General features: G+C 38.8%; 1 protein-coding gene across 5 annotated transcripts in view; it reads right to left on the bottom strand.

Moving 5' to 3' along the window:
* Nucleotides 1–25,883, bottom strand: part of PSIP1 (PC4 and SRSF1 interacting protein 1) — a 36,190-nt gene extending 10,307 nt beyond the window's left edge. The window contains exons 1-13 of one of the 5 annotated variants that reach the window (XM_058827175.1): nucleotides 25,549–25,883; nucleotides 24,125–24,315; nucleotides 23,091–23,167; nucleotides 18,868–19,006; nucleotides 12,719–12,835; nucleotides 9,540–9,647; nucleotides 8,669–8,731; nucleotides 7,667–7,766; nucleotides 5,958–6,033; nucleotides 4,876–5,101; nucleotides 4,161–4,279; nucleotides 1,410–1,465; nucleotides 191–261 (exon numbers count right to left, since the gene is read on the bottom strand). In XM_058827175.1, coding sequence (XP_058683158.1) covers nucleotides 191–261; nucleotides 1,410–1,465; nucleotides 4,161–4,279; nucleotides 4,876–5,101; nucleotides 5,958–6,033; nucleotides 7,667–7,766; nucleotides 8,669–8,731; nucleotides 9,540–9,647; nucleotides 12,719–12,835; nucleotides 18,868–19,006; nucleotides 23,091–23,167; nucleotides 24,125–24,196 — 1,224 coding nt within the window. In that variant the 5' untranslated portion in view covers nucleotides 24,197–24,315; nucleotides 25,549–25,883. Of the gene's footprint in view, nucleotides 1–190; nucleotides 262–1,409; nucleotides 1,466–4,160; nucleotides 4,280–4,875; nucleotides 5,102–5,957; nucleotides 6,034–7,666; nucleotides 7,767–8,668; nucleotides 8,732–9,539; nucleotides 9,648–12,718; nucleotides 12,836–18,867; nucleotides 19,007–23,090; nucleotides 23,168–24,124; nucleotides 24,316–24,768; nucleotides 24,929–24,975; nucleotides 25,120–25,548 lie in introns of those variants that run through there. The other 4 variants (XM_058827174.1, XM_058827171.1, XM_058827173.1 and 1 more) reach the window with 4 other exon arrangements.
* Nucleotides 25,884–26,137: the final 254 nt, after the last annotated feature.

The following is a 26,137-nucleotide window of genomic DNA, read 5'->3' as shown; positions in this document are numbered from 1 at the left end:
TCAAACAAAACAAATTTCATTTGCTGACACTACCTTTTACTGCCCACAGTAACTACATTTAAGCAGAAGTTATCTTCTATATAGAAAAAATTCCTTTCATTTTCAGAGTATTAATTAAAAACAAGAACACATGCCAAGTATTTCCTACTGGAATCTGAAGCATGAGTCAGTTTAAAAAATATATACTTACAAGATTATCAATTTTCAGGGAATTCTTTATTTCTGCATGTATCCTTTGAAGCCTAGAATCCACTGAAGTTTCTGAAGATTAAAATAACACTCATGAACATTTGTTAATACCATCAGGTTTGCAGAATTGATTTCACAAATATGAACCTCATACAGAATGCTGAAGAAAGCAGGCAGGCATCCTACATGCAGGTGCACACATAAATACAATCAGAAAAAAAGTACACAGCTTTTTAAAACTGAACATTATTGGCAACCCACCCAATTTTCTCCTTAGGAGTTACAACTGGAAAAAATTTTCTATTCCAAAACACAGCTGTTGCCCTCTAACTGTAGGCCAGCTCAACAAAGTTATAATAAATATTAAGAGTTACAAAGCTGGAAGACCTTCCATGACAGGACACCTGGAAATTGATGGTTTGTTTTCAGTAAATTGGTCATGATTCAAGTTACAGTCCAAATCCATCCAAATAAAATGTTCCCAGTACACATGCTTCGGAAGTGTGAAAGATGAATGGACATGGCATTCCCTAATTCACATAATGAATGCCTGCTTGGATTTGGTACGTATTTTGAACAATAATGCAACCAAACAGTTTCGTTTAAGTCTAACCCATCTTGGATGGGTTTTTATCTGCCCTCTTGCTGCAACGTTGGCTTCAATGGAGCCCATGACACTGGATCTGTACTATACTACAAATTACAGATTACAGACAGTGGTTTGGATTGCCCTCAAAGATGGGAATACTGAAAAAGGAATTACTTGTCCCTATGAAGGTCAGTCTGCAGGCACAGGTTAGCAGGCAAGACCATAGTAATCTGAATCTAAGCCTCCTACTTCGTGAGAGGTAGTATCTAGATAGTTTCAAGAGGTCCCTCAGAGTATTGTGTTATGAGAAGATACAAAGGAAAAAATGATGGGAATAACTGAAGTTATTTATATCAAAGAATAAAATCTTTTTTCTCATGCTCACAAACAGAAGAGCTTGAGGTTTAAAAGCTCAAATGACAGTTATGTCAGAACAGCAAAGACCTGTTCTACTGTACTGCAGAAAGAACAGGGCAAAAATGCGCTGTTTCATAAACCTGAAAGTAGAATCATGGATCAAACATCTCACACTGAGACCACACAACCACCCTCAGCAGTACATTATCCAGGAATAAATTCCGCTCAAAATATAAAACGACCAAAAAGTACTGTTTAGATTCTTTAAACTAACCTCTCTTCTTCTCAATCTTCTTAACTTCTGTTTTCTTGCCTTCTTCTTTGTTCTGCCTATCAAAAATGTTGAAATGTTTTTACAATGTTGTAAAACCTGCTTTTTTCCCCCAGTTTTTGGATGAGATGCAATATTTTGAGGTACTATCTCACTAAAACATTAGCATGCAAAAAACACAAAGAGCCAAACCCTGATTTTCAAGGACAAACAATTTAAGATAAATTAGTTAGCTAAGATACTGCTAATAAATCCTCCATACACAGAGCCGTGTTTTTCTAGAAGCTGCAAATTAAAGGATTTTGAAAACTCGTAATATCCAAACTGTATTTTGGATTTTGTTGCATATTAACATAACATATTAACTGGTAAAATGGCATTATATGGAACTAACTTAAGAAATTTTTTTAATTATCATGACAAAATAAGTGAAATTACCATTACCACAGGGAATTTATGGAGAGATCAATTAATCATAAACAGTTCCTATATGACTATTTTCTCAAATAATTAATTCTATCAGTACATATATCTTAGAACTGGCCATAAATGTATCAGTAATAATTCAAAAGTTCTTGAAGGAAGTTGTAATACAGAAAAAGAAATTTATTACAAGTGCAGTGAAACCTCCTTGATCTTTCCCCATTTGTATCACTGAAAATAAAGCAGAGACTCAAGAAAAACAACAAAAAATTTGTCTCCATTTCAGTTACAGGATGAAGACAAATCTTTGAAACAAGCTTTTGAGCTCTTGATGCAGAGAAGATCATGAACTTCTGTTTAACAATCCCTGAGTTTTGTTTGAGGGATTTAAAAGGCTACTTTTAGAATTTGCATATTTCAGCATATGTCCTGTGACTATTTTCTTCCTGTCATACTAATGTGTATACCTAAAACATGTAGGCATGCATGTCTTATCATCTTCCATGTTTCTTTCATAAAGAACCTGAAACTTGTCTGCTTCAACTGGCAGCACAATCTCAACATTACAGATAAACTTTGTATATATACAGAATGGTTTACACAAAGCACCTTAACTAAATAAATACTAATAAAGTAGCTACCAGAAAATGGAAACTACACTGATAAGCAAAATAATCAAAACACAGATCCAGCTTATACTTAGTTTTACTTTTTTTCAATATTGAGTTTTGTGGTATTAGTCATCAACTGTAATTAAATTCATTATGCATTCACTACTTCTCCTTTATCTCACAGAAATAGAACTCTGTCTACCCTCCAATGCATAAAATATGACAGCGATTTAGAAGTAGAAATTTGGTTGTTAGAAGTAAATCAGTATATGACAGTTTGATTCCCAAAATCAAATCAAAGCTGCTAAGATGTTAAGGCAATTTAATATCTCCAAAACTGGAAATGCTTAGGTTTGCCACAATTAGGCAGAGTATTTATGTTAGGTCCCCAGATGAGTGGTATGAAGAAGATGAAAAAGGACTGGACCACAAGAAAAGAAACACCCAAACTACATTTTTGTTAGTGGATGTGAAAAAGACAGGATTTTTTTGTTACAGGTAAAGGGGACCTTTATTCTCTTCCTTTCCTCCAAATTTTTACCTTGTTCTCTCCCTTTCTTCTGCCCTCCCATCAATGGTGGGGATGATAACATCAAGCTCTTGTGGTGCAGCTTCTTCATTCATTTGCAGAAAAGCAAATGAGTCAGGTTTCTTCTTACTGTCCTACTCTCTAAATTCCTGGTGGGATCTTCTATCTATTCTTATGTTTGATTCAAGTAATCTTCTAAATGCAGTCTGTTCTTGGTATCAGTCAACCAGCTTTGCAGTACTAGATTAATTATTTTTTTCCTTGTTCTGTCTGACAGCATGTGCTCCAACAGTCAGACAGAGAAGGAATATCGTAATAGAGATGGACAATGGCACCTGTTTCTCCTTCCATCATAGCCCAATTTTACTGCACACAGCTTATATTTATATACTTATCAGAAGGCACCATATTTAATTCCAACTGGTTAGGAACTCAGTTCACTGGTTGGTAATGGTGAGTGTACAGATCAATAAAAACTTTTCTCTCTAACAATGTTTATGTACTTTTTCTACTGATTCTCATGGAACAGATCAGTTGTTTCTACAGGTGCACTTATTTTTCTCTCCAAGAAAAGTTTTTTATGTTAAACTTTTCATTCTCAAGATGTTTTTGCATGGGAACTTATCAGGCTATCTGCTAGCTATACTTAGCCGAAGTAACAAGGCCTGAACCATGATTTTACAAGGCCTTTCTTTTGTAAAGTTTTACCTATATGTGACAAAGGAAATGCTTTCCTGATAACCTATGCATTCCATATCTCATCAAAAATCCATAACCATGGATTAATAGGATCTACCAGGTCCCACCAATTTGATCTAAAAATTTTAAGAAAAATACATGGCTGTTCTGAACAGTTTTTCAGACTGATCCCCCTTTACATGGATATTCTTAAATTAGTCTAAAAAGAGCACACCAGATGTCCTCTGCTAGAGATTCTACATCACTGAAATACTGACATCATTGAATTTCTATGTTCCATTCTTACTATTCTCCCGCAACAGAACATTTTGGTTCAAGGAGCTTTTCACCCTCCCAGGAAAAAGAAGTTAAGACAGAAAACCAAAATAGGCAGCAGGAGAGAACAGTAGAACACAGTGCAAACCAGTTTGGAAGTTTTTCAGAAGTTTCACCTCCTGTTAGGTTCAACATATTTCTACAACTTGCGGGCATCACATATTAAAATATACTCACGATTCAGATTCTGTCTGTTCCTCTTGCTTGCGCTTTCTATCTGTTACTTCTCTCTCATGTTGGCTTCTTACAGTGTTTCTTCTGTGAGCTGCAGGAAAGCTTCTTCCCCCTTTTTTCTTCTGTTTTCATTTGGCATTTTATGATTGGAAAGAGAAAAGTAACATTTTTAAATCATTGATTCTGTAAACACATGAAATGAAGTATCTTTGAAACAACTCTACTCCATGAAGCAACCCAACAACTACTGGCTTTCCCTGAAGCTAAACACAATTTCATTAGTCTTTTTTCCTTGTTTTCTTTTCAATACTGAGCACCAGAAAAGTGAAGACATTATATACTGTTGGCTAGAGACAGTTTTGTACCTTTCAAAAATGTGATTTCAAGACACATGTTCTCCAGATAAAGCCAAGGAAAACAACACCTGTCTTCCAAAAAACATAGGTTAAAAAAAAAGCCCATAAGCTTCTTGATGTTTAAATCCTTTGTTAAAAAGGTGTCTTAGAAAATACGTTTTTTTTAGAAAATTCTAGAAGTTCCTGAAAGAATTATTTGAGAAAACTATAGTTCTGAAACTTTTATTCTATATATCCGTACAATAGCCACGCCAGACTCCTACCATCATTAAGATCTTGATAACTTGGCATTAACTTGAAGAAAGATCTCCAGTGATAGTACTTTACTCTATGATAAATCTATCAGGAAAGCAAAATTATACCTTGTCCCCTTCTTGTTCTTCTCCTTCATCTTCAGAATCAGAAGCTGATGCTGAACCCACTTTTGCAACATTTTTCCTTTTTGGTTCAGCTTCCTTCTTTCCTTCCTTTTTATCAAATTCCTTCTTTGATTTCTCCTCTTCCTTCTGACTTTCCTCATCCTTTTTCCCTTGCTTTTTGGGCTTTTCTTCTGGTCCTTTTTTCTTTCCCTTCTCTTCCTCATTAACACTAAAACAAAAAGAGTATTTAGTCATCTCATCCATTATCTACAGTGACTTAAAAGAACAACATTCTAACTTAGGAAGCTGGGTCTTTTTAAGCACAGAATAGTAAAATTATGAAGTTAATTCACTTATTGACTCATCAAAAATATTCTTTCTCTAAAATTTTTTACCTGTGGGAGGAAAAAAGCCCAGCAAATAAATATCAGTATGGAGGGCCAACTGAAGGTAACATTAACAGAAGTGCATAAATCCTAACCCAAGAAGTTCTCAGTGAATTCCCGAGACACAGATGGGTCTGTAGGACTCAAGAGCGCATACACTGTAAACTATGTTTATAAAGTATACTTATTTAAGTTGTTCCTATTCCAAAACTGTGCATGTGCCAGTTTATAGAAAACTAAACCTATGTTCAACTTTTCCATGAGTTACTAGAAGCACTAGACTTGACAGAAGAATATAAGAACGTAAGAAGATGACAAAACCAAAATTCAGGTAACTAACAGTGTTGCAATTTCATCTGAAGAGATTTCTGAAACAAAAATGTACAAAAAGGAAAACACTATTTTATTTTTGTGTGATACTGTATTTTCTCTTAATAAATATCTTTCTTCTTCACTCAGCATACAATCATATAAGGAATTTTGTACAGATTAAACAAGTTCAGAATATTAAGATGTCCTCTCTCTCATGTTTCAGAAATATCCTTCCTTGAATTACTCTGTATTACAAAAAAGCCTATACAAATAGTCACTTACACTGAACACTAAAGGGGAAAAAACCTGTCAGGAACAATAATTTTCAAGTCTTAACATAAGGAGCAACACATCAATGAAGAATATTTATATTAAGAAAAAACTCACAAGTCACCCTCTGAAAGACACGATGGTTTCACCAACTTGGGTCTCCCTCTTGGTTTTGGAACTTTCACTTCAGAAGCTAGTGTTTATTCAGAAATAGCAGGTTAGTCCACAGCCACCATCTTTGTCTATGTGTCAAGATACTTACTCAACAGACATAAGCCATGATTAAATCAAAATATACACCCTAACTTTGTTACTGTACAGGATTCAAGTTAATTGAATACCAAACTTAATCAAGATCTCTTTGAAAAGTTGAAGTATTGGCAAATTTTTTTGCTGACTCTTGTGCTTTTTGCAATTTATGCAGTTGCAATTTGTTTCACACGTTGCACAACTAAGCTGAGTCTGAAATTGGATAATGAGAAACCTGACATTAGAGAATGAAAAACAGTCACTAATGCCTACATTTATATAGTCTGCTGTCGACTAGTTTTACTCATATGTTGGGATTTCCATCACTCTTCAGGCTAACAAACCACTGTCAGGAAGTTCTACCACCATACTACAGTGCAGACCAAACCTCTTCATTTCCTCAGATTCACCATACTGTTAGGAGTAAGACAAACAGCCTGCCTTCTTGGCACTTACGTACCTCAAATGCTTGTCCAGTACCATGTTGTACTATGTTGTCAGGAAACCTAATATTCAGTGTTTAGACTCTTGTTGGTCTTAGCACTGAGCATTTTTAAGCATCCTATCAACAACAGAAAAGGCTGCATAGCATATTTTCCAAAAATGTTTTTTATATAAGAGGCTAAAGCTCTCTTACAGATCCTTTTCTGCTCTTACTGACTGAAATTAGTGAAAACCAGCAAAAATTGTAAAGACAAAACCACAAACATTAAAAATGCATACTTAGTGCATGTAATGAAATGGCAGAGGGGGATTAATTAATACTTAATTTCTTCATAGCTTCCATGGCAAAAGTTATTTAAGTCTATTTAATTGTGGTTCCACTGTTTTTTTTTATTGTCAGCAGATAGAGAGGACTGTAAACTATTTGTCTCACTGACTAGGTGCTCATATGATGTACTTAACTGCTGCAAGAACTCTCTTCCAAAGCAGTTATTAGCAATCAAAAATATTTGCAAGCTTACCATTAAAGTGACTGACAGTAGATCATCGCTAATTTGAAAGAAACAGGCACTACAGAATTCTCACCAAATAGTTCTAACAAAACATTCAAAAAAAATCAATTATATTTTCTTTTTATTTGCCTACCAATCAACACAGACTATCTTAAACATCTTTTTGAGCATGTCTCTTCAGCTCTTATTTTTTCTTGTCCTCTGAACTCCACCTACAGGCTCCTTGTTCCCCCAGTTCTCATCTTTGTGTTTTATGGATCTTCTAACTCTATCAAAGTATTTTATAGACCTTTAAAGAATACAAACCTTTATGCAGCAAACCTGCCAAAGAGCTCCTAACATATATATACACATAAGCAGTATTCTGCAGAAGTTGATACTTGTACCCCAAACCATCCAGTCTTTAATTCAGAAGACTAAACATTAATACTAACAATTTAAATCCATTCATGTCTTAAGCTCATCAATGTGAGATGTATTCTCCCTACAATCTATTAGCAAAATCTGCCTTTAGCATGGAAAAATACCCTATAGTACTTCTGGGGAAAGTGATAACTCCCTAACTAATTCGACTGAAATATTTCTGTGGTGAAAAAAATTAAATTGTTCTTCTGAACTTACCTGATGGTCTTCCTCTTTTGGGGCTTACTTTTGGAGACACTGGCCCAGTAGTTGTTGCTGCCCCTGCTGCTGTTTCCTCAGCTTCAGGTTGTTTTTCAGACTAGTTAAAAAAATTAATTTCACCAGTGAAAAAACACATGGAGCCAGTATCTCAAATTATTTCAATTACTTTCTCAAACAAACACCTTTCAGCTTCTGGATATATGTTATTATGTGATTGCTTGTACACACAAAAGGTCTCTGAACTTATTAACAGGCTATACTTAAGTATCACTAATTTCACCCTCTCCAATCCCAAAAGGAAAAAACAGTCAAGAACTTTAGTGACCAGGATAAAGGACAAGAATACAGATACAGCATGCTACTTTTCTGTGACAAACATACTAAAGTCACAAATACTTCATACTCATCCCCCATCCCTGCTGTCAGCTGTAACTTTGGAAGGTAAGGTCTCAAAGACAAAATTCCAATCTCCCCTACTTATTTCTAGTTTTCAGTTGGGTCAGAGCCCTGATCATGGTTGCTGAGCCAGATGAACATTAAGGCTAGTGTATGCTGAGAAAGTAGTTGGAACTGTATCTTTCAAAGTAACTGTATTCTTCCAGGTCGTAGAGACCACAAAAATCACAAATTTGTGAAAAAGGGGAGTATTTCAGGTGTTAATTCAATATGATGAAGATGTTAAAAGAAATTTTTCAGAGCTTCAATGCAGACTATTTTATTAGTAGTTTAGCAACAGTTTTTGTCTTATTTTTTCTTATTTGAAATGAGATATCTGGGAAAAATAGGGACTCTATATTCCACATCAAGTTAAAAAATAATTAAGACTTGTAAAACGCTCTGGAAAACTTTTGTTCCTGCCAAAATTTCAAGCACTTGAAATGGGGGAGTAGAGTGTCAAACACATAAATTTATGCATAATCTGACATTAAAGGAAATAACATCCAGTATTATCACATCCAAAAAATTCCAGTAACATGAAGTAATTAAACATATTGTCACCTTTCTTTTCCTTCCTCTTCTAGCAACTTTAGGAATAGAAGCATCATTTGTTTTCACCACATCCTGTGAAGATTAAAAGTGTTGCTAAGAATCTTAATAAAACAAAGATGCATTTCATTTATTCTAATTTTTTTACACTACTGAAGCCTCTGGCACACAATGTAGACAAGAATCTTGAAATTTACATGAAGACACTGCATGATTTTAAATTATTAAAATCTAAAAATATTAGACATTAGGAAGAAATTCTTTACTGTGAGGGCGGTGAGGCACTGGAATAAGTTGCCCACAGGCGATGTGTCTGCCCCATCCCTGGCAGTGTTCAAGGGACGGCTGAATGGGGCTTTGAGTAACCTAGTCTAGGAAAAGGTGTACCTTCCAACAAGGGTGGGGCTGGAACTAGGTAATTTTTAAGGTCAAAAAAACATTTTATGATTCTGTGATTATCTGATACTTAGGACTTTTTCCTGAGAGATAAAAAACAAGTTAAGTACTAAATAACATTCTATTCTAAATAAAGGTGCTATATAGTGATGTTTTAGTCTGTCTGGACTCTTTATCTAGTCTTTAAAAGAACTACATTTGCAATACAGTAAGTGGTAAGTGATAAAATACACAGTCTTCCAACTGTTTTAATTGATCTTATTGACAAAACAGACTAGAAGTTTCCCCTCTGAGGAAAACTTCCGTTTCTAGGAACTTCAGTGAGAGATATATCAGTGAACACAAAGAAAATTTTACATAATTAAACAGCTTCTGAAACTGCCACAGTAGTAATAACTGTAGTGTCTTAGTACTCAGTAATAGATTTATACCAATAAACATAGTATTATAATGCTCTCTGTTACACATAAAAAAAGCTCTCACGTACTTCTTTGCTGTTTTTGTCAGAAGGTAGATCATCTTCCTTTGAAGTATCCATCTCCTTTTCTTCTGTTTCAGCTTCTGTAGATAAGTTATTATCCCCTTTAGGGGATAACTGCAAAGCAAGTCAACAGAGGATAAAAAAATGTATTAGAAAGTATTTTATAGTAAAAAGAGAACATGCTAATTACCATCAGTCTGATCATCACTTTAAGTAGTTTAAATCTGTATGTACACTCATTTCTTAGGTACCCATTAAAAGCCTAAACATACTGGACTACTTCTGAGGAAAGGCCAGGGGAGCTGGGCTTGTTCAGCCTCAAAAAGAGATGACTGAGAGGGGACCTCATCAATGTACTAATTGACATGTCTGGAGAGTGGGTGGCAAGAGAATGGATCCAGGCTCTGCTTGGTGGTGCCAAGCAACAGCACAAAAGGCAACAGGCACAAACTGATGCACTAAAGTTCCACCTCAACATGAGGAAGACTGTGAAATGACCATGCACTGCAAAAGATTGCTCAGATAGGTTGTAGAGTCTCCCTCCCTGGAGATATTCAAGAACAATCTCAACACAACCTTGTTCAATGTCCTCTGGGATGACTCTGCTTGAGCAGAAAGGCAAGTTAGACTAGGTTCCTTCCAGCCTGACCCATTCTGTGATTCTGTGTGAATAACCCTTCAGCCAGTTAAGGATACCTACCATGGCTGTGCTTGCTCACAGGTTCTTGTGTACCTGCTCACTGACAGAGCATGGGAAATGGAGAAGTCCTTGTTTTAGGACTTCCCCAAGACTTTTCCAAGACTACTTGGCAAAAGCTAAAACATCAGTGTGTTACCAACATTCTTCTCATACTAAATCCAAAACAAAGTGCTGAGCCAGCTATGAAGAAGAAAACCAATCCTATCTATCCTAGCTGAAACCAGACCAAATAGTAAACAAACCACAAGTAAGCTGTTTTATCATGCGTGAGATTGTAATATATGCTCTTTTTCTTCTTCTGTTGGGTTTTTCAAATCTTTAAAATACTGGTTTTGGTTTTGGAAAAATAGTTAGAACTTGAAAAATTAAGAGTTTGTAATTATTTACTTGAAAATAATCAGCATTTCATATTTCATATTTTCAGCCTATATATCTGCATGTCTTTAAGATTATCAGTTCTCTCAATTTGAATACTATTGGTTCGTCCCACTTTCAAGAACCTGTTTTAAAATGCCATTTTTAAGCAGTTACCTTTTAAAATTTTAACACTGAACAAAGCAACTATCACACAGTATTTCTAATTACATGAAGATACGTAACATCACTGAGTCTTTTTACAGAGTACAATTTTAAGACAGACGAATTATTCACTGGTTCACTAAAATATATAATGGTTCACTAAAATCAAAAGAAACCAGAGTACAAGGACTGGTTAATGGAATGTTATGGCTACATTAGTATAAAAAAAAAAGAAATTTGCTCTGTATTTTGCCTTAAGATGATAATTAGGCAAATCTATACAAAAGGACACAGTCAGGATCTTCCATTCCATCTTTATGTTTAAATGGCTCTATGTCTTCCTGTTTCTCTTACACTGTGGCAGCACTGAACAGCCTAAAACCACCTTGATAAGAAACATGAAGCTTAAGTCATCCCCACTAGCAAATGCTGCTTGAGGCATAAACTCAGAGTGAAGCAACCTGATTAATCAATACGGCCAGTTTAAAAGAAGTTTCCCCCTCACAGTAGCAAGGACTAAGAACAAATACTTTTATAGGAAGCATGCACAGGGAAGAGCACCACTGGTTTGCTAACACAATCAGGAAGTCATGTGTTTCAAAGCACTGCTAAGGTATAGTAACTAGAACCCAAATCACCCTCACATTCCACACTTGCAAGTACTAAAATAAGGAACTCAAGGCCATAAGAACTTAGGAGAAATAATCTGCCAGTAATTCTTCAGGCTCCAACTCACCAAAACCATTCTCAACATCATCTATCAGCATACAGCCAGTAGACTAATTTTTTTTTTTTTTTCCCCTCCAATCAAGGGACTTTTTTACTCTTGAATAACCAAGCTACTGGACACTATTCACACACCGCAAATTCTTTAGTTGCAATTGTGAATCAGTATACTGAAGAACAGCCTACAGAACAGCAACACCTACAGAAAAACGACATTAAATCTTGGCGAATAATCCAAATGGAAACAGAGGTCAAGAATAAAGGCAAGTCTACTCAAAATAGACTGACATTTAATTTAAGGGCACTGTTCATCCTGTTGAGTAGTAATTTCCAGAAATGAGTTACAAATAAATTATATACCATAAATGTCAAACCCACCTGCACAGCACAATTTTTGTAATTTTAGAATTCTATTCTTAAAACACCGAGAAGAGCTCACAACACACAGTATCTGCCCCAATCCATATGAGAAATTTCCGTATTTGAACAAAATATTAAAGAATAGAGAAAAGTTCGAAGCGGTATACTACTGAATCATTAAATGTACAGTAGGCTAGGAAGTTTCACCTCTAACAGTATAAACTATGTACTGCACCAGAAAATTGAAACAAAGGTGTTTCAGACTAAAATTAATTTGGAAGGTTTCTTAGATATGCACACATTTACAAAACAAAGAATCTAAGCTCTGTATAAACTATTGCATACTGATTTCTGGCTTAAAATTTGAATTGATACAGCTATGAGATTCTCTATATCCTAAGTAGTTTATTAAGAGTATGGTCTAATTGTAGCTGATTCTTATAAATCTTTTCTGGCAAACACACTTAAGTGCCCTTTCACCCATGACAGACCCTATCTCTGCTTTTCAATATAAATTATCACAATTGAAAGTGAGTCATAGCTGTCTATAATATGAAAAAGTCTTCAAAAACAGAAAGAGAAAAGTTAACCTAATTCTTGATGATAATTATAATTTCCAACTTCTCCTGCCTAGGAAGTACTGTATGAATTTAGTTTAAGTGTATTATGATATAGAAATACAGACTAGTAAAAACATACAGAGCATTGTAAAAGGAAAACAGAAGGACAAAAGTATTACTGTAAATATATCTGAAAAGAAGCAAAGGCAAGTTACAACATTAAACCACTGTTAGTTTAAAGTACTTAAGTAAAGACTTGGCAATATAGTTTTAACTTGAAAATGTTTCTGGCAGAACAAAGCAGAAATTCAATCACTTACTTTTGGGACAGAAGACTTTTTTCTTTTGGCTCCTGCTTTTTCTTCACTCCCCTCAGCAAGCTCCTGACTGCTTTCTTCAACAGCTTCACTGATAGGAGTGTTAATGGCTGGATGGGGCTTCAATTAAAAAAAGAACCATCAAAAATGAGATCTAAATCCCCTCCTCACCGGAAGTTTATTCTCACACATACATTACTGAAGAAAGTGTTATGTCATGGAACTCCTTACTAGAAGGACAAGAATATTAAATGCATGTAATTTCATTAATTTCCACTGTTTTCAATTTAATTTGCAGTTTATTTATTGAACTTTCAAACTCTAATGCTGTAAACAACTCATTTTCACATTATCATACTGCAATGTAAGTCTCTTCTTATGCATAATAAAACATAACATATCTGAAAGATAAGAAATAAAAAAAAAATGGTTTTGGTCAAATATGACATCTGATGCTACTAGAAAGAAGTGCATTCTTAAATACACTATCAATCCTAAGTGATTCAACTACTTGTTCCTGAAAAGGTGAGCAGAAAAAGGATTACAGTAAGATAATTAATGAATTAAAAGTTAAAAACTAGTAACAGCCTAAATTACTCTTTTTTTTCCATTACATTGTGTATCGGTTTCTCCCTCTTACTGGCAGAACTCCCCTGCCTCCTTTTTTCCGCCACTGAAGAAGTGAGCTTGTGTTGAAGCCCAACCTACAATCTCCTTTATGCCCTCCAACTCCCTTACTAGCAGTTACAAGCAACATCTGCAAAGTATCAATACTGCTCTTGGAACATTCCAGTTCTGGCAATGAAACAGAAAACACAGCACTCAGAAGGCCTTACTAAGACAAAAAATGCAGTGGAGAAGTGCTAGCAAACAACCCATTTTGCCACTGCTCGGGTCCATCAGAAGGAATAGTGGCATTTACAAAGCAGAAGCAGATTGCAGCTTCTCGAGCCTATACTGCCAACAGTGCGAACCGCAACATCCAGGTGCCAGATGCTCTGCAGCTGAAGATGTGGTGTGGCAAAGGGGCCATGACCATCCACGGCAGCATCACCACCAGGGACAAGGGTGAATCCTGGGAATGCCATGAACCTCGATGCGTGTGCCATTGTCAAGGCCCCCACGCTGCAGTGAACTGCTAAGTCAGTGCCACAAAGCACTGCTCAGCCAAGACAGAAATGAGTGGATGGCAAGTCCCAGCAGAGCTCTACCCACCAACAGAGGAAAGAAGGATCTTCACAGGATGCTGCAGATTCCTGGTGGTGACTACCTTTCTCACTTTTTGTAATTCTTCACTTTCCCCCACTTTTCTATTTTCTTTCTTGCTCAGTTCTTTGACATGTGAATAAAGGTGTATTACTGTTTAGGTCACCATCATTTAACCCCTTTTGTCACTTAATCTCACTCTGGTGTATTTGAATTTCCCCGCCTCCATGTTAGGGTGGTAGACAACTTAGGGCACACTCCCAGACTGGGACATAAACCCAGAAAAAGGACAAAAAAAGAGGAAAAAAATTGCGAGTGAATGTCCCTATACTAAGCGCTGACAAGTCTGCCCCTTTAAAATCATCTTGTATCCAGATTAAAAGCTCAATTTTGCCTAAACCTTCACGTGATCACCCACTTCCCTCTGACCATATATGCTTCATGCCCGAACACAAAACTTCCTACTCATCTTGAATTTTTAAGCTCTGATTCCTGAAATGTCTTCCCTGCTAAATGTGTTTTTTAAGTGTGTAGCTGAGCTCTAAGAATCTTTAAAACCAAAGAGTTCTATGTAGATAAAACAAAGAGATCAAGGAATATCTTAAGATACATTCACATCCAAGACTGCAGCTAAAGAAATGTGTCCATTCACCTATGCATGTATTAGCAGACCATAATCCATTATTCCACTTTAAAATAATTGTTGGGAAAATGTATTTATTCATCAGTATCTATGTTAACTTTCCTCTCGTTTTTCATAAGCAACTACTTGCCTTCACTTTCAAGATCCCTCACTGCCTACACTCATCCCACATGCTTGTTGGCAGGTGCTGGTGACATGGGTGGAACCAAGTCCATCACTGTCCTGAGCCAATCACAATTGGTCCTGGGGAGGTGGCTGGCAAGGGGTGAACTGACTCACTTCAGCTTCCCACCTCACCTGGAAACAGATGGTGCCTTCAGTCAAGTAGCAGTGGGAAAAGGGGGAGAGGGGATGGAAGGACAGTCATGCACAGAACAATATGCCTGCACAGGGGACATGGGGTTCTGAGGCAAAAGAGATGCCAGAGTCAAGGAGGGACACTGAAAGAGGAGACACGTAAGCCATTGCCCAAGCCAAACTTCAGCCCAGAGGAGTTGCTTTAAGATGAGAGTACATTTATTCAAAGTAGCTCATGTCATTGTGGACTGTGCTGTGAACAGCAGGAGTCAGAGGCAAGAGATCTTGAACTCTGCCATATAACGGGCATGGCAGCCAGCCAGGTCAGTGGACACTCAGAGACATCAGGAGCCAAGGACTCAACTGGAAGACCCAACAGCTTCCAAGCTTTGCCTGTGAGGGTATAAACATCCAGGGCTTCCTTTGTCCAGAGTCCCTCCCAGGAAATACCCTGCTCAGGCTGCTATTCTGTGGCTGCATCACAATTATTTTATGGACCTAGCTGTCTGAGACTGGTAAACAAAACTCAGGGTCTGGCCAGAAAGGAAACCTTGTCTGACTGTGTGAGTGTGATGTGTGCAGGGAGCCAGCAGGGCACCCTGTGGGGCCACTGGAGCTGTCTGCTGGGAAGGGCATCAGCCTCAGCTCAGGGTGGTGGTGAATGTGACTGTCATAGTGGCTCCTGGATGGTCAGACATGGAAGCTCCCCGAATACCAAGCACTGGCAGAGGGGAGACAGAAGGTGCATGTCTGGGTAGAGCTGCAGGCCATGGAGGAGGCCACACTGCACCTGCTGAGTAAGAAACAAGGAACAGCAAAAACAAAGTAACCACTTCACACCTGACAGTCTCCCATACCGCCAGTGTCTTAGCCTGGGGACACAATGAAATGTGCAGAGAGGACACTGGGGACCAATGAAGCTAGAACAGAGGCAGCTGGAGGAAGCATTCTTCTCCAACTATCTTTTTGTTCTTGTTTCTTGTTACCAGAACTAGTAACAAAAAGCATATCAACTGACTAAAGTCCACCAAATTCAATGTTCTGTTGCCTATACCATACCCCTTTTTAGCAAAGATAGTGGAGCTTCAGAAACTGGTATCAAGTGTAGCATATAAGTAAAACCTTACAAAAGAAAAGCCTTATAAAATTATGGCTCAGGCCTGTGCATTAGCCTGTTCCTGTGGGAACCAATCTGCACCTCTGTGAAGAGACTTGTACCCATGAGAATTGGCTCTGTACCCACAAGACAAGAATGTAAATATCTTCAAAAAGAAAACCTTTAATGAGAAACCACTAACCAATGAACTGAGTAGCAAATGATTACTAACTAATTAAACATGATGCTTTTAGAAACCATATAAATTTACGCTGTGAACAATAAATTAGAGCTGTTTGCTGGATGAAGGTGTCTTGTCCATCTCTACTGTGACATTCAAGTACTCTGCCATCCTTAAAACGAATACCAGCTTCCCCATAAAATTTCTAGTAGTTCCAGGTTCAGCTGAGATAGAGGTAATTCTTCATAGCTGGTACAGTGGCGTTTTTGATTTAGTATGAGAATTATGTTCAAAACTCACAGATTTTTTAGTTGTTGCTAAATAGTATTTACTCTAAACTAAGGAAAACACTACTTAGTAAAAACTGAAACAGTGTTATCAGCAAGATTCTCATACTAAATGAGAAACATAGCAATGCAACAGCTACTAAGAAGAAAACTAACTCTATCCCAAGGGAAACTGGGACATTACACACTTAAACATCCATTCCTTCCCTGACTAAAATATCCTGAAGTCGTACTCCTCTGTCGTGGTGTCCCCATGACATCCTCAAAAAAGCCTTAGCCGTTAAATAAAACCTTTTATAGATATACTCTATTAGCACCAACAAGGACTACCTACAAGTAAAAACAAAAGCTGGCTAAAGAGCTTGATTTGCTCCAAGTAAAACTTGCTTTTAATAATGCCTAGCACAGAGTACAAGGAAAAGATTTGCAAAAGAAAAGCTTTCTACAGTTAAAGGACAAATTCAGAAGCAAATTTGCATGAATCTACTGTTTAATTTAATTCTTTCTGTATTTCAAACTGATCCAAACTTTAGTCAAGCAGGGAAACCCACAGCTGGCTGACCAGGACCATGTCCAGATGTCTTGTAGGTATCTCCACGAATCACGAATGGCAACTTCACAACCTCACTGAGCAACCTGTAGCAGTGCTTGGTGAGGAAGCAGTCAGAAAGAGGAAAAAAAAAAACTTCCTCATATTCAGAGAGAACCTCCCATATTTCAGTCTATGCTCTCTGCTCTTTGGCCTGTCACTGTAAACCCCTAAAAAGGGTCTGACCAAGTCCCTCTGTAGCCTTGCTTCACATATTTGTATAGATTGAGGAGAACCGACGTAAGTTGACCAGAGCTGAGCAGTCGCAGTTGTATGAGCATCTCCTCACAGCAGAAATGCTCCAGTCCATCACATTCATGGTCTTTCATGAGCCTCTCTGTCCAGTACCTTCATGTTCCTCAATTTGTATTGAGCAGCCCAGAACTAGATGCAGGACTCCAATTAAAACTACTTTCCCTACTAAGAAAAGTTTCTTCTTCCAGTAGTTGTACTGCTCACTTAGAAGAACAGGACTTAAATATGACCTTGGAGAAAAACTTTCTCTTTTCAGTAGAGAAATAGGGAAAAAACTGCAAAGAACAACCCAATGTCTCTAGACAGAACCTGAGCAAGAAAGGCTGTGTAGAAAGTGCAGGTGAAGCATAGGAATGGAGAAAAGCTGTTATACTAAGGAAACAGTGTGCATCTATCTCTTGGCAACATGTTTTGTTTCTTTTCCCAACTGGAGATGTATCTAGGAATGTCTCAGATACTACTGAAAGCACTGGTTAACTGAACTGACTGATTTCTGGAGTGAAACAAAGTATTAGACAAAGTTTTTACTGTTGATTATTTATACCCACATTTTATGTTACAATGAGCTAGAATGACTCACAGCATCCACAGAGCATCTCTTTTCAAGTGCCACAATAAGACCCGTGAAAAGGTGTATCAATTTGTATCTTACAGTACCAGAAAGAATCTGCCTCTTATTACTACAGTTCTTCCACTGTGATGTGGGGATTAGCATCTCTCCATATCCCAAAGAAGAAAGTGTACACCTGAAATACAGTTTCTGTCAATACTTCAGAAACTCTTTAAATCTTGATTCATGTTCTCCTTCAAACTAGAAACATAGTAACATGTAATATCTTACAAAGCAGAAATTAATTACTCCTGAAATGGTAACCCAGCATGCTGAGCAAACACAGCAAAAAAAACAGAAAACAGCAAATTTTTTTTTTATTATTGCAGCATTGTCTAGAAGACCCAGTGTAACCAAGGCCTGTACACATTCACTGTACATAGCAAAACTAGAAGTTTACACTATGTCCTGAGCAAGCAATGACAAAATGAGCAAGAGAACTTCTCTTTGCATTAAATTTGGGTCCTTTTATGGGTAGCATTGTATAGCTCTGGTTTAAGCTTAGAAGTCTTACAAAAAGGGCAAGAAACAAGGAACTACGGATGGACAAAACTTGTATCAAGTCATATGACAGGGGCTAAAAGGCAAACATCACATTGCTTCCAACAGCTAGAAAATACTGCACGGTAAGAGAGCACGTACTGAAATCTTACAAGGATACCTGCGGACATACGTATTTGGTTTTGGGGCAGTTACTTGAGACACCAAAAAACCCACCTCTTTTCAAGCACAGTGGCACAGTTACAAAAGCATTTCAGGAACATACATAGTTGTAAGTATGTATCTATCTCCAGTTAAACAACCTTCATCTCTCCTTATTCTACCAATGTTAGACACCAATTACAAAGAGTATTCAAAATTTCTAAAATATATGAAATTTTGTATAACCTGCAGTTAAACAGGAACAATGAATCGTTACCATGTGTCAGGAAAACATTTCCCCTCCTCCCCCAAAGCAACAAAGATTTGTGGAGTCTGCATAGCTTACCTGCTGATGAGAGAATTTCACTTTGGGATTATTGTCAATTTCCCACAAGCCTTCATTAAAACCCTTTCTTTTATTTGGTTTGCCATATTTATCTTTATTTTCTGAGTAAGGGAATATGTCCTTTGGCCCCAGAAACGCCCTTAAGGAAAGGAAGAACGAAATTCACATTTTAATTAGTCTTTTCAAAGAAGCAAGCACCAAATACTATTAAATATTAAATTCATTTGTACTGTAATAACTATTCTACTAGAGTCCTTAGTTTTCTAAATTTTGGCCTGCAATAGCCCAAGGTTTCCATTATTACCACCACACACAGAGACTTCCCTCCTTCCCAGAGCACTGCATATCTAGGCAAGAAATGCTCAGCACTGCACCTTAAGATTGAAGGTAACAAGTCAACCAGCTACTGTGAACCAGATCAATTAAAAACTCACAAACAAATAGAAAGAGCAATTGCTTCCTTGAGGAAGAAAACCATGCTTAAATGCTAAGAATAAAGCATCCTTGAATATTTTGGGTTGAATGTGAAAAAGCATCACCTGAATATACTGACTGCCCACATATTTTTAAGAATGCTGTGTAAGAATGTAATTAATTCTGCATTAATTCAGATTTTTTTCAGGATCTGACAATAGGACCTCACAAATTGATTCATGAAACTTAAACAATAAAGACTTTCTTATTTTAAGCTTTTCCCCCAGTCATTTTCTTGATGAAGTAAACATGACAATTATTTTATTTTAAGACTCTCGGAACAGTCTTGATGCTGCCTGTGTATCTTTTCCAGACAAACCAAAAACACTCTTATTCCTACTGTAAGCTGTCAAACTAAAGCTTTTACGTATTAGCTTTTCTCATATGACAGTCACAGTATTCACTACTAGCACCTCCAAGTTCAGACTTGGGAAAATGAGATACCATGTTACTGAGAAGCAGTATTATGGTTTATGCTGAAGAGCATCAAAGACTACTCCATTTCTGCTTTACCTTCATGGCCTTTTGAAGTTAGGATTTCACTGTATCAATCTACCTGCTGCTAACAGAAAAATGTACAATTTGGTGGTACCTTCTCAGTTTCAATCCATGCCTAGACTTTGTGTTATTGCAATTATATTACATCCAACTGTTTGAAAAGTTGCTTGATACTTGCTTTCTGAAGTACCACCTCATAGTAAAGTTAAACAGATATTTCTAACCTCCACTCCACTATTTCCCTCACTATCCTTAAAAAAAACACAACAGCTACTTCAGACATACACCCCACTAAAAGGAGGAGAGATAAAAGAAAAACCATCGAATCTCATTGAAAGCTTAAGCACTATCTACTCCAGCAGTAAATACTCATCTATGTGCACAAAGTACACAATTGTCAACTCGGACTGCTAATCACCCACCTCTTGGCAAGAGATAGTTAAGAGAGGATTCAGCCACTGTGGGAAGCATGCACCTGCAAAGCTTATTCACCCAGACCAAAAAGATGGGGAGGGATACAGAGCAACTGGGAGAGACAAAAATAAGGAAAAAATTGCTTCTCTTCTTCCCTATTTTCTGAAAGCAAGCATTTTTTCCAGTCTCTAAGTCTTTGCCCATATTGTCAGGCATTGAAAAACAACTGCGAACAGCTACTGTGAAAAGGTTATGAGGCTTACTAGGCTGCTGCAATCCTCGTGTACCAATAAATAAAAAGGAACAAGAAAAACTGAATAAAAGGAGATTACCCTAATACAGAAAGTCCAGAAACTAAAGTTCAGTGTGACCTGTTCATCTGTGACCAAACAAAACTTGTACTGATATGATCTGCTGCCACAACATATCCAAATAAAGTGTTTATTAAAATAATATTCATTTTATTGCTCTCCAACACAGTAAGTTGGGTTTTAAAAAAAAAAACAAAAACTTAAGAGAAAACAAAATCCTGCAAAGTACAGGTTAATACTTATTTACAGTAATTTCATAAACTCGATTATTATTACCTCTAAAAGTCAAGTAAGAATTAGTCCCTAGACAATCTTGCTTTCCTTTTCCCCCATGGCTCCTTTTTCCTGCTGTAACCATCCATGCAGTCTAAAATCCTGTCATGCTTTATACAGGACATTTTACCAGAATAAACTGATAATGTGGGTTTTCAAAGTTGCCAACACTTACAGTAAGATAGACTGTACATACACAGCCTATTAAAATGCTGAAGGTAGAGTGTCTAACTTCATACAATGTGTAAGTCTTAACTGTGAGAAGCATACCACAGAACAAGTTTACCAAATTTATTTTAATTCCCATTAAAAAAGTACAAGAAATTATTAATTCTACATAATTCCTGATGCATCACTGAAGTCAGTATTTACAGCTAAAAAACTAAACAAAATTACATGCTATGGAACATAAGTCTCCTTTGTCACCTGATCAGTTCCTTCCTATTGTAATTTACAGGTACCTGCTGTAAAGGAGTGAGACCAAGAATTATAAAAGTTTCAGCGATTATTACTCTACAGATGTTAAGATAAGCACCATGCTTAACAAACACCAGGAGACAGCTGGGTCATGGAACACCCTGTACATTGCATCATGTGTGAAACAGACACAAGAAGTTTCTCTAGTATTCTAGTAACCTGGGACCTAGAGCCTAACAAAAAACAGATCCCAGCAAAACTTTATTTTGTAACTATACCAGAGTGAGGAACAAACATTTCAAATTGCTCATGCAAACTAGAAAAAAGCCCCCAATTACCAAACCTTTCAAACCCAAACATCTCTTAAGAGCCCTAAACTAAATCTGAAGTAGGATATAAAACTTCTCAAAAGTTGCACAGTTATTTTTAAAGCTTGATATAAGGAGTTATTTTTGTCTCCCTTACATTCAACCTGCATTCCCAAACCTATTTACAACTGCACAAAACCCCAGTGCAATCCACAATTACGCATACTTCACCAACAGCAGAACCAAAGCAGAATTGCATTGCAGTTGTCAAAGTTCAGTTGTGTAAAAAATTTAAAAAAAAAAGGTAACCAAACACATTTAAAATGACAATTAAAACAACAGACAAGACAAACCTTGCAACCTGGAATCAAATTGCACATACTCTTCATTACCCTCTAAATTACGCACACACAAAAACTCCAACCAAACTAAAAAAATTTAGTTATTGAAAAATTTATTGAAATATGAGATTAGCTAAAAAAAGATACATGGGCCAAGCATATAGGCATCTTTTTCATCACCGAAATTGCTTTCTAAGAAAAGTAATAGCAAGTAATGGCAACAGTAGGGGATGCTTATTCTTTAACTCAACAGGACAATGTATCTTATCTGAGCAAGGCTTACTAAAAGGCAGATATAAAGTACCACATTAAAGCAATTTCAATGCATGTAATAAAATGAAAAAAAAGCAAGATCCTTCCACAAAATGTTGAGAAATGGACAACTTCCTCACACCACTTCAATCTACCATTTCATTAAGAAACATGTAAGAATTAAAAGCATACCAATAAGGTTTAAATTTCTTGGGTTTCTTTTCACAACGCAAACAACAAATGGAGCACTGGATTTGATGATGCCTTAAATCTATACTAACCCAACCAGTCATGCTAAAAAGCAAACAGTAATTTTCAAAAACACAGAACTACATAAGCCCCAGAACAGAATATTTTCTATTAAATTTATCAGTGGAAGACATACAGTCTCTCAAAGCAAATACTGTATGACTGCAAAACACTGCTCTAAGTACCCAAAGGTCAGTATTTTGATAGATATGAAGCTAACTACACTTCCTTGTCTCTCTCCAGATCCCATAGATATCCACAACACAAAACCCTGTCAGAAAAAAAACAAAAAACCAAGCAATAAAAACAACCCCAACACATGATTACCTGCCTATTTCACTTTCTTTGTGAATACAGCATTGAGAATTTTGAGGATATACAGGGCTATAATTAAACTCATTACAGAAAAAAAGAAAAAAACAATCAGCCACATCACTGTGGGCACAAGTTTTTTTTCTGATGAACAAAGTGTACATGTTATGGTTATGGTCTACCATTCACTTAAACAGTTTAAGTGAATGTTAGAGAAGCATGTCTTGACAAAAGAGATCAGGAATTAGGATTAAGATTAGGAAAATGTGCTAATAAATACAATAGCTTGAAATACACTACACTCAGAGAATGTAACTTTGTATCACAGCATTTCAAAATTAAAAAACTGCAACCCTGAAATGTAAAGGACTTACGTCTCATGGGTGCCAAAAAAGAAAATAGGCATTTTATTCATAGGAGGTTTTACTGCTCCATCAGGAACTTCATCCACCTAAGAAAAACACAGCCTATTATATTTCAAATCAAGTAACAGGGTTTAGGGGGAAATAGGTAAAAATTAAGCATTAAAATGGGAAAAAAAAAAGCTACACAGAAGTAAAGCAGGAGCTGAGATCTCTTTCTAACAGTATGTCAAAAAAATATAGCAGAATCAAAATCAGTATTAGCAACAATAGAAAATTACATTATTTTCAGTTTACAGAGATACTTTTCACATGATCACTTCTTTTAAAAGCAGAAATTGCAATGTGTTACAGGTAAAAGGCACAATACAATTTCATTCACATCTTGCCCGTCTTAAAGGAAAAGCAACAGCAAGACTTCCTACCCTTATACTAACCTCGTAAATTGTGGAAGCCCAAATGTGAAGTTTACCAAAAGGACAATAAACTTTAAAGGAACCCAAATTCCTAAATCAGCATCTTAGCTATATACTTTTAAACCTCCATTCCCTCATCCAACAAATGACCTACAGCAGTCTCAGAACTTGGCATACCTTTTCCACGGGAGCTCAGAGACCACAAAAAAGGACTGGACAAGTTACCATATACACTTAGCCTACTTAACAAAAATCACAGTAGACATAGCCCACGTAGGAGTAATCTTGCCATAAATTACTATTTTTCTTTTGCAAAGAAAGGCATTTGATAACTGATATGACAGGGAACATCATCTTTGTACAGCTCCAGGGGCCTGCACAAGCTCCAGTGTCACGCCACCATACAGCAGTCTTCATTCCGTAAAGCCGCGTTACACAAATTAGCACAACTAATGACTACTTGAGAGGGCTACTTGTTACGGATCTGCAATGTGACTGCAAAGCCGCTTCTACGCCCGGGAGCCCAGCCATGTCCTCCCTCACAGGAGGCGAAGCTGAAGGCGCTGCACAGCACAGGTGTGTGAGCGCACCCCGCAGAGAACGAGGCAGGGGGAGGAGGGGAAGCCTTACCCTAGCCGGCCAATGGGGGTAACCTTTCATCTTGGCGAAGATCAGGTCCCCGGGTTTGAAATCTCGGCTCATGTTTTCTTACCGACGAGAAGCCCTGTTGCCGCCAGGAGAGCCGGACCGAAAGAAGGAAAGGCTCTGCGCCTCCAGCAACCACGGAGGCACTGTCAGCCACACGAGGTGCCTGCCACTCGCTGCCGGGATAAACACACCGGGGCGGGGGAGCACAGAGAAGGGCAACACAAGAAGGCACGTCAGCAACGGCGGATGGCTCCCGGCTGGGGCACGCTGTGCCGTGCCCGCCTTTCACCCCTGCAAAGAGACCCCTTGGGCACTCCGCAGCCTCAGCCCCCGCCCGCGGGCAGGACCAGGCCGCCCCCGGCCAGGAGAGCCACTCGCCACCTTGTCCCGATCTCCCCCCGCCCCCGACCGGCCATTCGCCCCCTCACGCACGCGGGCACGATGGCGCGAGAGCGCTGCAGGGGGGCAAGAGGGGGAAGGGAGGGGGCGCGCGGAAAAGAAACTCCGCCCGGCCGCCCTCCTCTCCTCCATCCATCCCTTTTTCTCTCGCTCTCTCTCTCCCTCTTCTCCCTGACCCCCCCCTTCCGCTCTCTGTCTCTCCCCAACCCGCCCGCCCGCCGCTTCACCAGCGTTGGTGCAGCACCCCACTACCAATCGCGCTGGCGCCCGGCCCGCCGCCCGCCGCGGGAAACACGGCCGCACCGCCTCCTCCCGCCAGAGCGCCGCTACCACCCGGCACACCGCACCGGGGCGGCGAGGGAGCTCCGCAGCGCCTACGGGGACTCTGCCAGCGCCCCGCCGTCAGACAGACGGCTTGGCTCCCGCCTCCACACCTGGAGGAATGCGGGCAGCTACGAGAGGAAAGAGCCCGCCGGACTGAAGCAGAGTTGGTGAAAGGAATGGGAAAAGCCTCGTTCGCTCTCCCTGCAGTCGGAAAAGTGGTTCGTTCCTCCCCCGGTGGGGGCGGAGCGGCCGCGGCGCCGCGGGTGGGAGCGGAGGAGGACGGGGAGGAAGAAAAGAGGAGGAGGAGCCGCGGTGGCGGCGCGGCTGTGGGACCACCCTCGGCGGGAGCTGAGGCGAGCTGAGCTGAGGCGAGGCAGCAATGCACGCGGGCGGATGGGCCGTGCGCAGCCACTGATCGGCTGGCGCGGTTAATGAACACCAGCCTCCTTCGCAAAGCGGGCGAGTGCCACTGTCCCCGCGGGGCCCTTTGTGTGTCTCACGCCTCACGAGCCCTGTTAGAGGGCCGTCCCCTTGCCGGGCTTCTCATCTCTTTCTGCTGCCGGCCCCAAAGCTGCCCGTGTTGGCCGGGTACTCCCCATCCACTTGCTTGATGTCTTGACTTCCCCGAGCATGCAACAACCCAAGGCCGTTTTATTTTCTTAAGTCTACAACAGAGTCCTTACCTGCTACTTATCGCCATTAACTTCTGGGTTTGGTCTAGGTTTTCTTTGGTTTGGTCAGTTGGTTTTGTTTTCTAGGACTGTTACTAATTTAGACTGTTACTCTCCTTGTCCTCTCCATATCTGTTCTCTCCTGGTTTGTTTATCAATCCGCACCAAGCTTCCTCTTCGCCTAGCATTTCAAGCCACTGTGCCTTCCCCTCTGTCCTGGGGTGACTTTATGATACTGGTATCCCCAATCGTCTGGTTTATGTTATATATTAAGTTCTGTACCTTTAAGACTGGCTCTGAGAGCAAGAGAGGGGGAAAAAGAAGCCGCAGTTTGTGTTAAAGAAAATATAACTCCCACACATCCCGCTCCTGGACTGTGTTGTCTGCAGCACGGACAGACAGCGGGACAGAGCTTCTCCCTGGTTTTTAGTTAGTTTTAGCTAGCTGAGGCAGAGGAATTCCCCGGACCTTTGTTTTTTTTCCTTTTTCTTGGATCTGTGCAAGCCTGCTCTGGACTGAACACCCAGCCAAACCCCGGGAGCTCACGCCTGTGGCCCACCGGGGCCTGGGCCTCGGCACTTTCCAGCGCTGGAGGGACTGA

The sequence above is a fragment of the Poecile atricapillus genome, chromosome Z, assembly GCF_030490865.1.
Source record: "Poecile atricapillus isolate bPoeAtr1 chromosome Z, bPoeAtr1.hap1, whole genome shotgun sequence".
Lineage (NCBI taxonomy): Eukaryota > Metazoa > Chordata > Aves > Passeriformes > Paridae > Poecile > Poecile atricapillus.
The sequence above is the reverse complement of the archived record's forward strand: the minus strand, read 5'-3'. Positions and strand labels throughout refer to the sequence as shown.